At 36.1% G+C, this 20,632-nt stretch overlaps 1 protein-coding gene across 5 annotated transcripts in view; it reads right to left on the reverse strand.

The window, feature by feature from the left end:
* Positions 1-20,632, reverse strand: part of PTBP2 (polypyrimidine tract binding protein 2) — an 89,946-nt gene that overhangs the window by 53,449 nt on the left and 15,865 nt on the right. For 4 of the 5 annotated variants that reach the window (XM_032155294.2, XM_032155298.3, XM_032155296.2 and 1 more), the window contains exon 3: positions 5,248-5,323. In XM_032155294.2, coding sequence (XP_032011185.1) covers positions 5,248-5,323 — 76 coding nt within the window. Of the gene's footprint in view, positions 1-5,247; positions 5,324-7,065; positions 7,368-20,632 lie in introns of those variants that run through there. The other variant, XM_032155299.2, reaches the window with a different exon arrangement.

The following is a 20,632-nucleotide window of genomic DNA, read 5'->3' on the forward strand; positions in this document are numbered from 1 at the left end:
CCAGGCTGGTTTTGAACTCCTGACCTCAGGTGATCCGCCCGTCTTGCTTCCCAAAGTGCTGGGATTACAGGCGTGAGCCACTGTGCCTGGCCATATAGTTTTCTAAGAAATTGCCAAATTGTCTTCCAAAGTGGCTGTAATACTCTGCATTCCACCGAGCAATAAGTGAGAGTTCCTGTTGCTCCACATCCTTGCTAGCATTTGGTGTTATCAATGTTCTGAAGTATGGCCATTCTAGTATGTGCACATGTATTTAAATTATAAAATTTGACAAGTTTTGACATATATATACGTCCATAAAACCACCATCACAATAATTTATATGTCCATCACCCCTGAGTTTTCTTGTGTCCCTTTGCCACCCCTCCTGCCTGTCCTTTCCCACTCTTAAACTCCTAGGAACCATGAATTTGCTTTAGATTAGTTTGCATTTCCTAGAGTTTTATATAAATGGAATCATACAGGATGCATTCTTTTTTTCTCCCATCTTTTGCATAACATAATTGTTTGGAGATTCATTCTTGCTGTTGTGTGTATCAACAGCTCATTCTATATGGCTGTTGTATTCCACTGTACGGAAAAGCATATGATGCCAAAACAGGAATCTACTCATTAATTCATCTGTTGATGAATGTTTGTTTCACATTTTGGTGATTACAAATAAAATGGCTATGAACATAAACATGAGAGTTTTTTAATGAACAGATGCCTTCATTTCTCTTGGGTAAATGCTTAGGAGACAAATAACCTGGATCATGGAGAAACTACCAAATTGTTTTCCAAAGTACTATGATTTTACATTCCCATCTGCAGTATTGTGAATATTATGAGTCTTCCACATGCTTCCCAGCTCATGCTTTCCAAGATGGCACTCTTTTTAATTTTAGTCACTATTAATAGGTTTGTAATATTATCTCACTGTAGTTTTAATTTTCATTTCCCTAATGACTAATGATGCTGGTCAGCTTTTTCATGTGCTTACTTACCATCTGTGTATCTTTTGTGCTGTACTACCTGTTCCAAATATTTTGGCCAATTCATTGAGTGGTTTGTTGCTTGACTGTTGATTTTACATATACTGAATCTTTTAATATTCTGGATATAAGTCCTTTATCAGCTATATGCTTTGTTATGATGTTCTTCCAGTTTACGGCTTGTCTTTTCATTCCCTAAGTTTCTTCTGAATGGCAGAAGATTTTAATTCTGATGTCAAATTCCATTTTTTAATAGATTGTGCTTTTAGGGTCATATCAAATACATTTCTGCTTAATCCAAAGTCACAAAGATTTTCTGTATTTTTTTCTAGAGGTTTTATAATTTTTGGTTTTACATTTAGGCCATGATGCATTTGGAGTTAATTTTCATATGTAGTGTGAGATACAGATCCAAGATCATTTTTTTGCATACGGATAGATCCAACTGCTATAGCACCCTTTGTTGAAGTCTACTTTTTCTCCACTGAATTGACTTTGCATCTTTGTCAAAAATCAGTTATCCATAATTGTGTGAGTTAACTTCCGAACTCTCTGCTCTGTCTCACTGACCTGTTTATCTCTCTTTATGTCATTATGATGCTATTTTTAATTACCGTAGCTTTGCAGTAATTCTTGAAAACAGGTAGTCAATGTTCCAATTTTTCCTCTATTGGCTTTTCATTATACTTCTTTATATCTTTTTAAATGAGATTACACTTAGAATTTTGATATACAACCTTAACAGAATCTTTTTATGTTAGAGTTAACACTGTATATCGCTTCAGGTAAAATATAAGAACCTTACCACTTAAGAATTCCATTTATCTTCACTTTGTACTAACTGTTGTTATATAAATATCAATTTACATAATAAACTCCATAATACAAAGTTGCTGTTTACATAAAGGCTTTCAAAGAAACTGATAGGAAGAGAGCCCTTTTAAAATTTATACACATGTTAACCATTCCCAGTACTCCTCTTATCCCCTGCAGAGCCAAGTTATCTAATGTCATCCCATTCAGTCTAAAGAAATTCGCTTTTTTTTTCCCCTTTAAGACAAGGTGTTGGTCTCCTGTTAGATGTTTTTTTCATGGCTGTTTAGATTTGCTCTTCCTTTCTAGTTTTCAATATTTTGACTACTATGTGTCTAAGTATGGTTCTTTTTATTTAGCCTACATGAGGAGTTTACCTGAGCTTCTCAGGAATGTAAGTTGATATATTTTATCAAATTTTAGAAGTTCTCAGTCATTACTCTCTCAAACAGATACATGTTTTTTCCCCCACATTCTCACTCTGAAATTCAAATTATATGTCAGACTGCTTCATTGTCCATTAGGTATACTTTCTCCTCTCTGACAGATTTAATCACTGTATTCATCTGTATTGAAGTTCACTAACATTTCTTCTATTGTCTCCAATCTGCTATTAGTTCCAATCAGTGAAATTAGTCCCAACTATTTCAAAAACTGTATTTTTCAATTAGAATATTTCTACATGCTTTCTTTATAGTTTTTTTTATCTCTTAAGCACACTCCTCCATCACTCATTATTTCAATCTTTTCCTTTACAGCTTAAAATACTTATCGTCCTTGTCTGCTAATTCTAACTCTAGGTCATTTTGGAATCTGTTCCTATTAAATGTGTCTTTATATTTCATGGGTTACTTTCCTGCTTCTTCACATCACTTGTAATTTTTGATGGTATGCTAGATATTATGGAAGATAGTTGCAGGAAAACTATATCATGTCTTTCTTGGGGGTGTTGTTTTGTTTTGGAAGGCAACTAAATTACTGGTTAATCTTTCATCAGTTACTGGTTAGATTAACTGGTGAATCCCTTCACTTCCTATTGGGTTAGGTTTTTGGTTTTTATCTCAGTCTTAATAGATGGCACTTCCTACAGGGTGTGATCCTTTCTATTCAGGTCCAGGCTTTCTGTAGTCTAAATTGAGTGTTTGAAGTACCCTGCAAGATGTCTGGATTCTGACTTCTCAGAACTCCAATGTTTCACAGTACTGTGCAACCTATGGAATCACCATTTAGCCCCAGAGCAGACAATTTCTGATAGACCTGGCAAAGCCTCAACCTGCACACATGTAACCCAGTCATTATCCAAAACTCTGAATGAAGTGAATGACCACACTAAATTCTGCCCCCTGCTCTATTCCTAAACCCCTGGACAGCTCTCTTTTCTCCAGGACTTCTCCATAAATTCCAAATGATTGAGCAGCTCTGACACCCACTCTTGGTCTCCTCAGCTCAGTCAGACCTGTATGGGCTCTCCATTTCTCTGTGGTTTAGAGCAGTAAAATAGTCCAAGGCAGAAAGCCAGAGTGTTCATGATACTTACCTCGCGTGCACCCCTTCTCTCAAGGATGATCTTATACCGTCTGCTCGTCACTTCCAAACAACAGTTGTTCCACGTATTGTATTCAGTTACATAGTTTTTGGTTTTGGGGAGATACTGAAAAAAGGGCCAAGGCTGCTACTAGTTACTCTGTCACTGGCCCTAAATATTTGGAAACTAATTCCAAATTAATTTCCCATTATCAATCACAGTATGCATTATAAAAACAAAAAGAGAAACTGACAAACCAGAGTTGCACACTTCTATTTGTTCAATTATGTGTACATGGTACTTTGACTATCAAAATCAAGGCCCAGTGATTTTGCTTTGTAATCATTACATAGCAAAATCAATGATAATGACCTGCTGACAAATTTATCTTCACATCATGACTATTATCGGTTAAGTCCTTATAATTTTTAATTAACTGAATTGTCAGAGATATGTGTTTGTGTGTGTCAAGATGTACGTATACATAAGCACAGCTACCTAAGGGAAATCAAAATGTCTTCTAGTCTTTCATGATCCTTTTATTGCCAAATATAATTTGTTCCTCAAGCAAATAATTCAAAGTTAAAATACGGAAAAAGGAACTTTGGTTTCAGGTAAATAATGTAAACTGTGGAGTTGTGAGGTAAATTCATTTGATAATAATAATAATCAAATTCAAAATTTGGCCCATTCAGATGAGAACACGTCAATTCAAGCAAAACTAAATACAAAAAAAAAAAAAAAAAAAAATTTGGCCCATCAGCCATAAAACTAAGGTCTAAAATTTGGTCTATATTGTTTTACTGACAGATGATAACAAACAACATTATTTCAGACATATACAATTTTTTTTTAACTCTAACTTTGAAGATTAAAACAAATCATCTTAAATGCAGGTAGACAACATAAAAGGATCAACTCAGAATTAAAATACTGTTTTCAGCAAAAAATTAGTTAAAACCATTGCAACCATAGTTGCAATGCAACTGCACAGTTATTCAAACCAGCCAGTGACATTTTAGCTACTTTGAAAATGTTATGTATTTACAAAAATATGAATGGACTAATATTTAAACTAGCTAAAATCAACTGTTTTGCCTTGGTTATGTATATTTACATACATGGATATTAGTATTTAAAATAGGTTAAATCAATACTGGCTGATTTAAAAAATCAGTACAAACAACCATAGTTGCAATGGTTTTAAATAACTATGTAGCTGAATTCTTTGGTTTTTACTTAAAATTTGGGTTTTAGGGTTTGTGGCATAAATACTTAAAGTAAAAATATTATATGACACACAAACACAAAAAATAAAAACAAAATAAAAATACCAGAGGGGCACATGAAGGGACTATAATGTGAGAAAGAATTACATTTGTGGTTCAAAAATGGAAAGCAATCAAACTTAAGAGTAACTTGTTCACCAAAGTTACCAACTTCGTGTGTTTTTTTTTTTTTTCACTCAGCTCATATATACTCTAGTAAAATTTACTCTAAAATGTTTCAACACAGCATTTAAAAAGAGGCTGGGCGCGGTGGCTCACGCTTGTAATCCCAGCACTTTGGGAGGCCGAGGCGGGCGGATCACAAGGTCATGAGATCGAGGCCATCCTGGCTAACATGGTGAAACCCTGTCTCTACTAAAAATACAAAAAATTAGCCGGGCGCGGTGGCGGGCGCCTGTAGTCCCAGCTACTCGGGAGGCTGAGGCAGGAGAATGGCATGAACCCAGGAGGCAGAGCTTGCAGTGAGCCGACATAGTGCCACTGCAGTCTGGCCTGGGCAAAAGAGCGAGACTCCATCTCGAAAAAAAAAAATAAATAAAAATAAATAAAAAGAAAGGCTTTCCTGGTATAACAGAATTAAATTTGAGTTTTAACATTCTGCCCCCTAAAATGGCAAATGACAGAGTGCTAAAAGAGTAACACTTACCTGTAACTACCATGCTGCTCATATTAGAGTTTGGACTACTGAGAACACTGCCTGAGAGTAGTTCGTCAGATCCTCTCTATAAAAACAAAAACAAATTAGCATAAGACATCTTTAAATTTAAAAATATTAATCTAAAAGCCTTTCACTTAAATGTCAAATGTTACACTATTAGGAATAGTTAAAAATGTTAATCCCTATAATAAAAAATTAACTTCATCCCTCTCCTCTCCCATCTATCCCTCTCCCATTCTCACAAAGGCAACAGTGTTCCCTTCCCTTCTTTAATCTAAGTCCAAAAGACAACAAATAGAAAAAGTGATTAGATTCTATAAGCAAAAGCTTTGGAAAGCTATCTCAATTGTTTACAAACAAACCAAAGCCACACTAGCTAGACTTTCTCAGAAATGTTCTATAAATCCTCCATCCCAATGGTCCTTTATTCATCCAGATAATTCAGGTCTTTAGAAAATTAGAACTTCATTCTGGTAAGTTAGATATCAATATCATCATCATCAAAATTAAACAGGTATATACTTCAGTGGCTAGAACACTGAAAGCAAAGGCAAAATCTTTGGAATAAGAGATTTCTGTAAAAAAAATAAGGTCATGTCTTAAAATTCTTTACAGAAAAGGTTATACATTCATCTCTTTGGGAACTGCACAGTTGTTCAAACCAGCCAGTGACATTTTAGCTATTTTGAAAATGTTATGTATTTACAAAAATATGAATGGACTAATATTTAAACTAGCTAAAATCAACTGTTTTGCCTTGGTTATGTATATTTACATACATGGATATTAGTATTTAAAATAGGTTAAATCAATACTGGCTGATTTAAAAAATCAGTACAAAGAAGTTAAATGCAACGATCAAAATGAAAAAAAATGTGCAAAGGAGATAATGAATTATCAAAGCATTTCAGAAAGTCCAAAAAATCCAAATAAACCATAAGCTTTTCGCTAATTTGTATTTAAACTCATAATGAATAAACTGTACTACAACAAATATGAGAACAGTAAACAGATATCCATAGGTTGTCTCCCTTAAATATTTTAAGAGCTTTCTACTTATTAGCGTCAAATGCACAGAAAAAAAAAAAAAAAAAAAAGAAAAATACAACCAGTTTCAAGCCATGTTGATACCGTATTTACACCAAGCCTAATTTCTTAACCAATTTCTAATCAAGATATGGAAGATTTGGCATAGCATAGTTTTATAAGAACATGATGAGCAGAATTGTATACGTTACTGATTCTCACAGTGTAGTCCCTAAGATCTAATTGAATACTCTAGTGATTCTCAAAGTGTGGTCCCTAATACTACGATTAGACCTGGAAACTTACTGACAGTACATGTTCTCAGGTCCAATCCCAGACCTACTGAATAAGAAACTCTGAGGGTGGGATCTAAAAACCCAGGTTTTAAAAAAAAATCCTCAAGTGTTTCTGATGCATGCTAAAGTTTAAGAACCACTGATACACATTATTGGCTCATTATCAACAACAGAAAATGTTTCCTAGCTTTCTTCATGTTTTCATGACAAGTAGAAAATATGGTATTAAGAAAGGGTGCTCTGGAGCTCAGCTTCCACTTATCAGTTAGGTAACAGTACTTAATCATTCTAAGCCTGAAGTTCTTTATTTGTTAAATAGGGATAACATCTACATCACAGCCGTTAGGATTAAATTAAATAATACACGGACAATGATTACCGGGCAAAGTGCCTGGCTCACATCAGTAGTGCTCACTATAATATTCCCAAGTGTCAACCAAGTACAGCGTCCCCACATATTTATTGACTAAGTAAGTGAATTAACGTTATTATTAACTGTTACATATTTTTTGGCCTTTGTTCTCAGACCAAAGAAACTGAAGGTCAAGTTACTCCGCATACAAAATCAAAGTTGGCCCCTCACCACAGGATAGAGAAATAAACCCAGCCCTTCCATAAATCCATGGAAGTCCAGATCAGATATTCTAAAAGTAACAAACAACAAAACTTAAGTGATGCTTAAAGTTATACTCACCTGAACAAAATTCCTAATCAAGTAAAATATTGTTAATGCTTTGTTTCCAAGTTCACAAAAACACTTTAACTCTCCTAGTTTTCAAAAATATACCTGACCTCTTTTCAAATGTATTATTATCAGCTTATTCTTTTGATGTTTGACTATTTGTGAATTCAAATCCTTCCATACACCTAGAGTATTCCACTGTAAAACTTGTGATTGCAGTGGATCACAGGTAATTTTGGAAGACAATAGGTGGGGAATCTTGGGTCTACTCAAGTAGAAAAGCAAGCCTCTAATACTGACTTGTGGTGTGCTATGAAGGACACTCTTCCTCCTTCCTGCAATGCATCTTTTTGCATAGAAAAGTCTTTCCATTTTTTTTAAGTTTGTATTTATGAACTTTTTCTTCCTCAAACGATTTCATACCTGCTGTTAAGAGAGCAGATTTAACAGCCTTCATTACTGAGAACAAAGTCAAATTATTTGCAATTTTGAGATTTTACAAAAATTACTGGAGTATTTTTACAACTTACATTTTTTTTAAAAAAAGCAATTATGCCTGTCTTTGCACTGAGCAAAAAGCTTACCACTATTATGACCAAAAGAAGTGATTCAGCACTACTGATAAATGTTAACATTACCACATTAACTGACAGAATAATTTCACCTGAATTATTTCAGCCTGGTCATTTAACTTACAATGCATATGAAATAAATGATCAATGGTAGTGATTGATGACTGCCCCACATTAATGACTGTTGAAACAAATCAAATTAGTGGTACTTAGAATCAAAATACTTACTAAAGAATACGTGCTCTTTAAAAAATTTTTAATTCATCTAAGAATGATATCAATTTTAGATTCAACTAAAAGAAATTAAATGTTGACTAGCATAGATATCTCTTATTAAATCTGACCACAGAAACTTTTCTTCCTGAGTAATATCAATGACCATTTCAAGAGAAACTAACATTCCACAGAAACAAGAAAACGCAGAAATAGGAAGATACACCCTACACGTCAGAGAAAGAAACCACTTAAAAAAAAAATGTGCAACAGTAAGTACAGATTAAAGGCCATCTGGCGCTCATTTCATTGTTAGAAATTTCTTGTTTTTTATTCTCATGGTTATTAGATACTCTGTTTATCATAATAGTCTAGTCCAACTATTAATACCATGTATCACTTTCAGGTGGAAGAGCTGCCAGGTCTGCCAAGAAGGCAACCAAGGACTGAAGGCTGAGAGTGACAAGAGTCTCTGGGCCCTGCTATGGTTTGGGACTGAGAACTAACCAAACATTTTCTCCTCTGGAGATGTCAGCCTAGGGAAACATGACAGAAAGACACAGGGCAAGAACAGAAATATTAAGTTCCTGAGGAAAAGCAGATTATCAGAGAGGAAGAAAGGTACGTACCCAGGTGAGTATTCCTGGTCTCCTTAAACAGAGGTGCCACCAAGATGATGAAGAGGTGGACTGAATACCACCTACCTATTAAAGGCTTGCAAAAGCCCTGACTCACACAACCAATAAAAATAGAGAACACAATGGTACAATGAAGAGGATCAGTAAAATCAAAAGCTGACTTTTTTTTAAAAAAGACAACGAAATAGACAACTACAGGGAAAACATTTTTTAAACAAGGAGAGCACAATCACACATCAACAGACCACATAGCCAAGAACAAAAGGGATTAGTGAAGCAACAATGTGAAAGAAACTTGGCCCAGTGAATAACCTTATGGAGCAGATTGATACCACTTTCTTATACCAGCAGGACTTTTGCTATGACAGAAAAAGAAACAAACAAAAAAAACCTTCTGTTTATGCCACTATGTTCTGCATTTTGTTACGATTGTTTTTTCAGCCTTCACCTTATGATATATACACCTGAAATATGAAAAAGTCACTAGAGATTTCAATTTAATTGACTATCTTAATAAGGGCAAAAAAATAAAACCAGATCCCTATTAAATACAATACACAAAAGTAATTTTCTGATAAACATAAAAAGCAAAATTTTTTAAAGTTTCAGAAGAAAATACAATATCTTTATGAACTATTGAGTATGTAAGGATTTTTAAATTAAGACACAAGAAAACTGAACATGAAAGAAAATACTGATAAATTCTACTACAAAAATCTCTTTATAAGAAACCATATCACAGCAACAGTTGAAAAGCTAAAAACTGTTATTAGGGATTGCCTTCAAGACTTCCAGCAATAAACATGGAAGATGTCCAGAAGAGCAAAGGAAAATTTGGAATGTGTAAAGAATGGGATCATATAAATTATTTTTATCTAAGATCCAAAGGGAATCTGTGGCCACATTAAAACTCTATACATTAAGAATCTGTATTAATCCGCAACAATATGCACTGGGAACTAGTGGCGGGGGGAGGGAGAAAGGATTGTAAATCTAATTGTTGAGTACTGAGCTCACTCTCTGGCTGACAGGATCACTTGTACTGCAAACCTCAGCTTCATGCCATATACCCATGTAACAAACCTGCACATGTAACCCTGAATCTAAAGTAAAGTAAAGTAGGAAGGGAAGGAGGGAGGGATGGATGGAGGGAGGGAGGGAGACAGACAGAGAAGACAGCATAAAGAAGTGACAACGCAAGCTACAAACTGGGAAAAGACACCAGCAACACAAATAACCAAAAGACAATCAGTAACCGTAAAACACACACTTTTTTTTTTCCCCAGACAACGTCTTGCTCTGTCACCAAGCCAGAGTGCAATGGAATGATCATAGCTCACTGCCTCAAACTCCTGAGCCCCACAAGCAATCCTCCTCCTTCAGCCTCCCAAATAGCTGAGATTACAGACGCAAGCCACTGCCCCCAGCAATTTTTCAAAACTACAAAATCAGTTAAATAATAAACTCACATTTTTATGAAGCAAAAAACACAAACAGGCATTTAACCGAATTTCACGAGAGAGAAATATCCATGGCCATAAATGTGGGGGGAAAAAAAGATGTAAGACCTCATTAATCATCAGGGAAAGACAAAGGAAGACCAGAGAATATACTATACACCAAATCATTAAAAATTAAGAAATTAAATACCTAGCCAACTGCTGGTGGGGATCTGAAACAGCAAGAACTCCTACGCACTACTGGTGAGAACATAAATAGGAACAATACACTGGAAAATAATCTAGTACTGTCTCGTAAAGTTTATTTTACACACTAGCAATATATACCTATATCTTTAAATACACCCTCTCAAAAACGCTTGCATAAATGCACCATTAACAAGTACAAAAAAGTTCACAGCAGTATTGTTCTTAAAGTCAAAATCTTTTTTTTTGTTTGTTTTTTCTTTTTTTGAGATGGAGTCTCGGTCTGTCACACAGGCTGGAGTGTAGTGGCACGGTCTCAACTCACTGCAACCTCCGCCTCCTGGGGTTCAAGCGATTTTCCTGTTTCAGCCTCCTGAGTAGCTGGGACTACAGGCACCCACCACCATACCCGGCTAATTATGGTATTTTTAGTAGAGACAGGGTTTCACTATGTTGGCCAGGCTGGTCTCGAACTCCTGACCTTGTGATCTGCCCGCCCTGGACTCCCAAAGTGCTGGGATTACAGGCTTGGGCCACCACGCCCGGCCTAAGTCAAAATCTTTAAATATTCAAATGTCCATCAACCCAAATGTCCAATAAAAGAGATAAAATGGGTATTTTCACAAAAGAGTATATCACAGCAATGAGTATTATAAAACTACCCAAAAAATACGGCTATTTATTAGAATCATTAACGAATTAGAACACAAGACATGGAAAACATTATATGGGCACACCATTTCCATAAATTAAAAAAAACCTAAATATATTTTTGTCATTTACATGAAAAATCCATATTGAAAAAATAAGTCAAAAGTTGTGGCAGCCACCTACCCATGACAGGGTAAGAAGGGGGATTAAAAAGCAATATTGGGCTGGGCGCAGTAGCTCACACCTATAATCCCAGCACTTTGGGAGGCCGAGGCGGACGGATCACGAGGTCATGAGATCAAAACCATCCTGGCTAACAGGGTGAAACCCCGTCTCTAGTAAAAATTCAAAAAATTAGCCGGGTGTGGTGGTGGGCGCCTGTAGTCCCAGCTACTCGTGAGGCTGAGGCAGGAGATTGGGGTGAACCAGGGAGGCGGAGCTTGCAGTGAGCCGAGATTACGCCACTGCACTCCCGCGTGGGTATCAGAGCAAGACTCTTTCTAAAAAAAAAGCAATATTGTTGCATGTAGAATATACAACAGTATTGGTAATATTCAAGTTTTTTTATTTGAGTGGCAGGTTCATGATGTTCGTTTTCTTATATTTCATAACATTCTCACAAATAAACTTTGATTAATGTAACAAAAAAGATTCTAGGGATAAAACTATAAGGATAAGGTGATCAGGCATTTTGTCACCCAAAATGGGATACATTTGTGAGAGGACAATTACACCTGAAAACGAATGTAAACCATGACAATAAGAAACCTGAATAAGAAAGAATAACAATCAGAAAGTTTAAATAAGACACTTAAGTAAAACCAGGCATGTTATAATCATCATTTTTATGCAGTATAACGGCTTTACTAACAAGTGGAAATAGTACAAGAATGATCAAACCATAATCAGAATGGTAGATTAAGATGATCACATTATTTTATAAACAATGTACACAAAAAGTAAGAATAAGGATAATTTAAAGAACTTAAGACACTACATAGACAGCCAATATTATCACCTACAAGAAAGATAAGATGCTCTCTGAAAGACTACAAATGATTTTTAATACATGACATACTAAACGACACTTCCCACAAATAAAGCTATCCCTAAGTTATGGTTGTTTTGCTAGCTAATCATCACTGATCAAGACATGAGATGTGGAGAGCTAGTATTCTGGTCTTCTTTTCTACGTAATAAGACATTTTTTAAAATAGCATTTACTGCATATTTTAATACAGGTATATATACAATAAGAGGAATCATGGACTATAATCCTTCTCCCCAGATAACCCCATTGACATCTTCTACATTAAAAAAATTCAAACATTAACTGAGAAAACTAAAAAAAAAAAAAGAAAATATAAAGAAGTTCTCGTTTACTTTTATTAATTATCCTGAATTTTCATACAATTCTGTTCCTCAAACTTACATATATACATGGTTTTGTTTTTGAGACGGAATCTCAGTCTGTCGCCCAGGCTGGAGTGCAGTGGCGCGATCTCGATTCACTGCAACCTCCGTCTCCCGGGTTCAAGCGATTTTTCTGCCTCAGCCTCCCCAGATTCAAGCAATTTTTCTGCCTCAGCCTCCCGAGTAGCTGGGACTATAGGCGCGCGCAACCACAAAGGGCTAATTTTTGTATTTTTAGTAGAGACAGGGTTTCACCACATTGGCCAGGCTGGTCTCAAGCTCCTGACCTTGTGATCCAACCACCTTGGCCTCCCAAAATGCTGAGATTACAGGCTTGAGCCACCGTGTTTTTAACATTCATACCAAAACAAACAAACAAACAAAAAAACAAAAAAAACCACACACACACACACCATACAAGCTGCTTAGCACTGTTGTCTTTTCATTTAATAAAACAGCTTAGAATTTTTAAAGAAAGAATGATTTCTGCAATACACTAGAAAATAAATGTTATTAAACTCTTTGCTGTTGCGACGATACTAACAGCAACAAAAAGGAACTCATATTGATTATACTGGAGGTTTTAGGGTACCAACTCATCAGAAAACTTAAGAAGTCAAAATCTCTCCTGCTTTCCTTATAAAAAGGGTACTTATGTATGACCAAATAGTTGATGGACAAAATTCTTAAGAATTCTAATATACGCAGAAAAAAAGAATAGAGCCACTTTTGCAATACCTAATAAAATTATGCAATCATTAGCTACTAAAAACTATTAGGTGAAAGGATGATGCACTCTGTAATAGATGGATCAAGCTGACACCTGAACCTACTGATAAATGTTAATATCATGAAGAGGTAACGAGACATTCTGATCCTCTTAGTGAGATACAATAGGAATTACATAGAGTACATCTGCAAAATATTCTTGGTAAAAATTAAACCAGAGTCTGATCAACCCCTGTATTTCAGGTAAACTTGTTTACATGAGGAACATATGAAATGACAACACAGCGGTATAATCAGCAGAATCCAGAAAGTGGAATTTTTTTTTTTTTTTTTTTTTTTTTAAGACGGAGTCTTGCTCTGTCGCCCAGGCTGGAGTTCGGTGGTGCCACTGCAAGCTCCGCCTCCCGGGTTCACACCATTCTCCTGCCTCAGCCTCCCAAGTAGCTGGGACTACAGGCGCCTGCCACCACACCCGGCTAATTTTTTCATATTTTTAGTAGAGACAGGTTTTCACTGTGTTAGCCAAGATGGTCTTGATCTCCTGACCTCGTGATCCACCCGCCTCAGCCTCCCAAAGTGCTGGGATTACAGGCGTGAGCCATCGTGCTTGGCCAGAAACTGGAAATTGTACAGATGACTCAGTTTATTTAACAACAACAAAAGAGAAAAGGCAAGAAAAATAAAATAATGAAAAAAAGTATTCTGAATACTGGAGATTAGACGACATCAAGAAATTATTTTAAACTTTATAATGGTACCAATGTCACATATAAAAGAGAGAGACACATTCTGATATATCTGCAGATTATATGAAATGATCTGAGATTTGCATTAGTATTATCCAACAGAAAAAAAAGAGCGTATTACATACCATTCCCTCTACTTTGTGTAGCTTAAAACCTTTATAATGAAGTTTACAACAAAAAGAGAACTCTAAAAGTAAAAAAAAAAAAAAAAAATTGCCAAAGTTATCAGCTGATTACCTTTAACCTTGAATGCATTTTAAAACAAGAAAATAAAGAGTTCAGGATCAACTTAAAGTGAATCCCTCCACTGCCCCCAACAAAAAAGAAAACAAGTAAAAAGGTTGGTTCTTTGAAAAGACCAGTAAAATAAATTCTGTGACAAGACAAATCAAGAAATAGGAGAAAACATAGGTGCTTGATATTAGTAATAAAAGAGAGAATTCAAAAATGCTACACAATTCTGAGAAGTTTGAAGCTCTCAATAAAACAGTTTTCTAGGAACGTACTCAATAAACTAATAATTTTAGAAATATTGAAATATTAGTCCAAGTATCCCTGTTCCCTCATCCCTTACATATAAGGTGTTTAAAATCATTTTAACATATTTTCTGCATTAAGCATGTCTCTTAGGGAAAATACCATGAAGAAGAAAGTGGAAAATTCTTCAAAGAAATGTTATAGCTCCCTGCCTTTCAGCTAAAAAAAATTTGCCATTTTATTCTGATAATGCAACTATAATGTTCTCCCAATTAACTACTAAATTTAAGGCAAGTATAAATAAGACCCAAAAAGCCTTCACAGAACTTAGCCAAATGATCTTAACATAAACACAGTGAAGAAAACACCAAGACAATCTTGAAAAACAAAGTTTTGACACTCACTGTACAAGATTCCAAAACTTAATGCTGATGCCTTAGTAATTAAGACACTGTTGTACTGCTACAACACACAGCACAGAAATGGTTCTGTGAATATATGGAAACCTGAAGAGCTGAGAAAACAGATCATTGGAGAAAAGCTGAGCTATTCAATCAAGTAGGTACTAAACTTGTTATCCATATAGAAAAAATAATTAAACCTGTACCATACGCTACACAAAGAATAAATTCCAGGTAGATTAAGGCCATAAATGTGAAAATCAAAATTTTAATACTTTCAAATAAAATACACAAGCCTATATGTAAGGCCTTAGGTTAAATATTTTTTTAAAAGAAAAACATAAATGTCACATTAAAATTTCCAACTATTCATCAGTGTAAAAAAAACAGGTCAGAGTGGAGAGAGTTATCTGTAGGACATGTAACAAAACAGGCCAGGCACAGTGACTCATGCCTGTAATCTCAGCATTTTAGGAGGCCAATGTGGGAGAACTGCTTGAGCTCAGGAGTTCGCAACCAACCTGGGTAATATAGTGAGACTCCATCTCTACAAAAAAATTGAAAAATTAGCTGGGCATAGTAGTGTATTCCTGTAGTCTCAGCTACTCAGGAAACAAAGGTGGGAGAATTGCTAGAGCCTGGGATGTCAAGACAGCAGTGACTGTGACCGAGCCACTACACTCCAGCCTGGATGACACAGTGAGACTGTCTCTCAAAACAAAAACAAAAACCAAACCAAACAAAACAAAACAAAAAACTAACCAAACAATTAGTGTGCACAGTATATAAAAACCCCTAGGAATCAATGCTTTTTTTTTTTTTTTTGAGACAGTCTCGCTCTGTCCTGCAATGGATCGTGGCTCACTGCAACCTCCGCCTCCTGGGTTCAAGCAATTCTCCTGCCTCAGCCTCCCAAGTAGTTGGGATTACAGACACCCACCACCAAGCCCAGATAATTTTCTGTATTTTTAGGAGAGACGGGGTTTTGCCATGTTGACTAGGCTGGTCTCGAACTTCTGACCTCAAGTGATCCACCTGCTTCGGCCTCCCAAAGTGTTGGGATTATAAGCGTGAGCCACCGCGCTGAGCAGGAATCAATTTTAAAAAGAGATAAAACTACAGTCAAAAACAAAATGAACAAACTATATAAACAGGCATTTAACAGAGAGGAAACATTAATGGCCAATAAACTAATAAAATATATCATTAAAATAAAGCATTGATAGGGAATGCAAATTAAAAACACAAGATATCCTTCCCATGTACATTTGATCAGCAAAATTTAAAAGTCCAACAATGTCGATTTTCAAAGAATGTATAGAAACAAGAATCTACACGCAACACTAACAGTATAATTAGTACAATCACCTATGAAAGCAATGTTAATATTCAATCGATTTGAAAAGACACAATCTATGAGAAACTCTAATATTAACATGTTAGAATATGCATATTAATGCTTACAGCAGCAGTTTGTAATGCAAAAGAATTTAAAATATTTGACAAATCAATCTCGTCAAATATTAACTCATTTGTCAAGATGATATATTCATATATCATATACTATATGGCAACGGAAATTAGATATATATATAAACTTAAAAAAAAACACTGAACAAAAAGAGCAAATTACAGAATACATACAGCATGACAGTACATCTATAGTTTAAACATGCAAAACAAAACCATATATTGCTTAAGATAAAAATACATAAACATGTAGTAAATGAGAAATTTACGGGAATGGTAAACATCAAATTTAGTATAGTAATTACCTGGAGTGGAGAAGTATGGGTCAACTATATGCAGGGTATTATGAACTGAATGCTTATCTTTCCCCAAAAATCACATGCTGAAGTCCTAACCTCAAATGTGATACAATTTAGAAATAGGGCCTTTAGGAGTTAACTGAGGGATTTCATGAGATCATGAGAGTAGGGCCTTCATGATGGGATTAATGCCTTTATGAGAAGAAACACCAGAGAGCTTCTGCTACCCACTCCCCCAAAGTGTGCTCACAAAGAAAGGGTCATGTGAGGCACACAAAGTAAAATGGCGGCCTCACTTCAACAGAAGTGGCCTCAGAAGGAAAGTTGCCTTGCTGGTACCTTGATCTTGGACTTCCCAGTTTCCAGAACTGTAAGAAAATAAATTTCTGAAGTCACTCAGTCTATGGTATTTTGTTATGGAAGCCTGAGTTATGACACAGGGGGCTTCAAATGAACTTTTGTGTACCACAATGGAATGCTATGTAGACTTAAAAAGGGAGGAAATCTTGTCACATGCTACAACACGGATGGACCCTGAGGACATTATATTAAGTGAATATAAGCCAGTCACAAAAGGACAAACACAACCTGAGCATTCCTAATCTGAAAAGCTAAAATCCAAAATGCTCCACTAAGCACTTCCTTTGAGCATCACGTAAGTGCTGAAAAAGTTTCAGATTGGCCGGGTGCGGTGGCTCAGGCCTATAATCCCAGCACTTTGGGAGGCCGAGGCAGGTGGATCACAAGGTCAGGAGATAAGAGTCCATCCTGACTATGGTGAAACCCCGTCTCTACTAAAAAAAAAAAAATACAAAAAATTAGCCAGGCGTGGTGGCGGGTGCCTGTAGTCCCAGCTACTTGGGAGGCTGTGGCAGGAGGATGGCGTGAACCTGGGAGGTGGAGCTTGCAGTGAGCAGAGATCGCGCCACTGCACTCCAGCCTGGACGACAGAGTGAGACTCCGTCTCAAAAAAAAAAAAAGTTTCAGATTTTGTGGCATTCAGACTTTGGATTTTCAGATTAGGGATGCTTAACCTATATTGTATAATTCCATTTATGTGAGGTATTTAAAGTACTCAAATTCATAGACACAGAAAATAGAATGCTGGTTACCAGGGGGAGGACAAAATGGGGAGTTTTAAAATCAGTATAGAGTTTCAGTTTGCCAAAATGAAAAAAGTTCTGGAGATGGGTTTCGCAATGTAATATTATTAAGTACACATAACAATAATTAAACAATTTAAGTGTACACTTAAAAATGGTTAAGATGGTAAATTTTATGTGCTTTTTGTACAATTAAAAAGATTTATATAAAGTTATGCAAAGTTTTTTAAAGAAACAAGAAAATGTCAGTGTTTAATCAATTAAGCAATATTAATAACTTTATCAATATTAATAACTATCATACAATACTTAAAATGTGGAATATAGAGAAAATATATAAAGAATTATAAAAAACGAATCCCATCAACCTGAAGAAAACTATTTTGGTACACTGCCCTCCAACTTTTGGGGACACACATAAATTGTATGCATTTGTCAAAGTTATTTTTAATCCTACTTTTCACATATAGGAAAAATATTTTAAAAACATTTGTAATGTTTATGAAGAGAATTTATTCATTTTCTTATCACCGAAAATTTGTTATTTCTATTATTTAAATAATGCTGTAATCAGCATTTAAAAATATACTTATCTGATCATTTTTTCCTTATGAGTTACTAGACATAAAACACTAGGAAAAGAATATGAAACAAAGCATTCTTTCCTAAAGCACTACTCCTACATTAGAAGTGTCCATTTCAGCCCAGATTTTTTAAAGTGGTATTTTGGTATTTAAACCGACATATATTTGAATTGTACATAAGAGAGAAAGATTATAAAGAGCTCCTACCAATATTATTGTCTTATTTAATCTTCATAACAATCATGCAAGTTAGGAATTATTATGCTCAACATTACAAACTAGGAAAGGGAAATTCAGAGAATAAAAGACTTATTCATAATCACTTAAGTACAACAGGGGCTCAAACCCAATCAATGCAACAATGCAAAGTATTTCCGAGGCAGACGGATCATGAGGTCAGGAGACTGAGACCATCCTGGCTAACACAGTGAAATCCCGTCTCTACTAAAATACAAAAAATTAAGGCTGGGCGCAGTGGCTCACGCCTGTAATCCCAGCACTTTGGGAGGCCGAGGTGGGCGGATCACCTGAGGTTGGGAGTTCGAGACCAGCCTGACTAACATGGAGAAACCTCATCTCTACTAAAAATACAAAATTAGGCCAGGCGCGGTGGCTCACGCCTGTAATCCCAGCACTTTGGGAGGCTGAGGCGGGTGGATCACGACGTCAGGAGATCGAGACCACGGTGAAACCCCGTCTCTACTAAAAATACAAAAAATTAGCCAGGCACGGTGGCGGGCGCCTGTAGTCCCAGCTACTCCAGAGGCTGAGGCAGGAGAATGGCGTGAACCCGGGAGGCAGAGCTTGCAGTGAGCCAAGATCGCGCCACTGCACTCCAGCCTGGGTGACAGAGCGAGACTCCGTCTCAAAAAAATAAAATAAAATAAAATAAAATAGAAAAATAAAAATACAAAATTAGCCGGGCATGGCGGTGCATGCCTGTAATCCCAGCTTCTCAGGGGGCTAAGGCAGGAGAATCGCTTGAACCGGGGAGAGGGAGGTTGCAGTGAGCCGAGACAGTGCCACTGCACTCCAGCCTGGGCAACAAGAGCAAAACTCCGTCTCAAAAAAAAAAAAAAAAAATACAAAAAATTAGCCAGGTGTGGTGGCAGGCACCTGCAATCCCAGCTACTCGGGAGGCTGAGGCAGGAGAATGGCATGAACCCGGGAGAGGGAGCTTGCAGTGAGCCGAGATTGCACCACTGCACTCCAGCCTGGGCAACAGAGCGAGACTCCATCTCAAAACAAACAAAAAAAAACCCGCCTTATTAATTCAATCAAACCAAAGCCAAGCAAGAGTTATATATATATATACCACTCCCTTTATAATAGTTGAACTATTAAGACAAAGAACTGGAAATGGGTGTAGTAGATGTTTGCTATAATTTGAATAAATGAGGGAAGAGTTTGCTTAAAACAAATAGCAAACACGTATGTCTTACCTGAAACCCTGCTAATAGCTTGCCTAGACAATTATCTGTATCAAATAGCAAAGTATCTTTCTGAGAAGTTAAGGAAAGTGGAACTGTGTTTATTGGAGTTCAACACTTATAAAACCTAACTCTTCCTCAAAAGTTCATCACAAATAAAGATTAGAAGCCTTAAAATGGCCCATAAATATTTAATCAACAGCGTGACTTGAAAGCAAGCTAGTAAAAAAAAGAAACGTTACTACAACAGCAGTTATGCAAACACATATAACAATACAAAGAATCAAGTTTATTTAAACATAAATACTGATAGGAGAAAGCAGGTTCAATTTTCAAATGTTCTCACTGCAAATCCTTTGCTCTCAAAGCTCTCCATATTACTGTCAAAAACTACTTTTTAAATTTTGTCTTCTGCTATTCTAACTCAACCTACATTCCAAAAAATTACTTACTTCCTCAACATGTCCCAATTTTCCTCATCATTACTTGTTTTTGTAGCTTTAAAAGTGAACAAAAACAATGCCACTCTTTCCTGGAACCAGACAAGAAAATTCTACCTTTAAAGGCTCTAAGAAACCCTTCATAGAACCTTTCCACACTATTAACATATAAGCTCACTTTGTGTCTTTCCTTTTTTTTTTTTTTTTGCCTTCTTTTGGATTATACATCTTTAATTTCAGTCAACCCCCCTCCCCAATTATTTGCGTTCTATCTCTATTGCATTCACCCTTAGGATTTTAAAATGCAAGCTTATCTGATTCACTCTGGCACTGTCCAAAAGAAATGTAGTATCAACCATAAATATAATCTCATAAATTTCTGTTAGCCACATTTTTAAAAGTAAAAAGAAAACGGTGGGCCGGGCACAGTGGCTCACGCCTGTAATCCCAGCACTTTGGGAGGCCGGGGCAGGCAGATCACGAGGTCAGGAGATCAAGACCATGGTGAAACCCCGTCTCTACTAAAAATACAAAAAATTAGCCAGGCGTGGTGGCGG

Source organism: Hylobates moloch, unplaced genomic scaffold (genome assembly GCF_009828535.3).
Source record: "Hylobates moloch isolate HMO894 unplaced genomic scaffold, HMol_V3 SCAFFOLD_5, whole genome shotgun sequence".
Taxonomy (NCBI): domain Eukaryota; kingdom Metazoa; phylum Chordata; class Mammalia; order Primates; family Hylobatidae; genus Hylobates; species Hylobates moloch.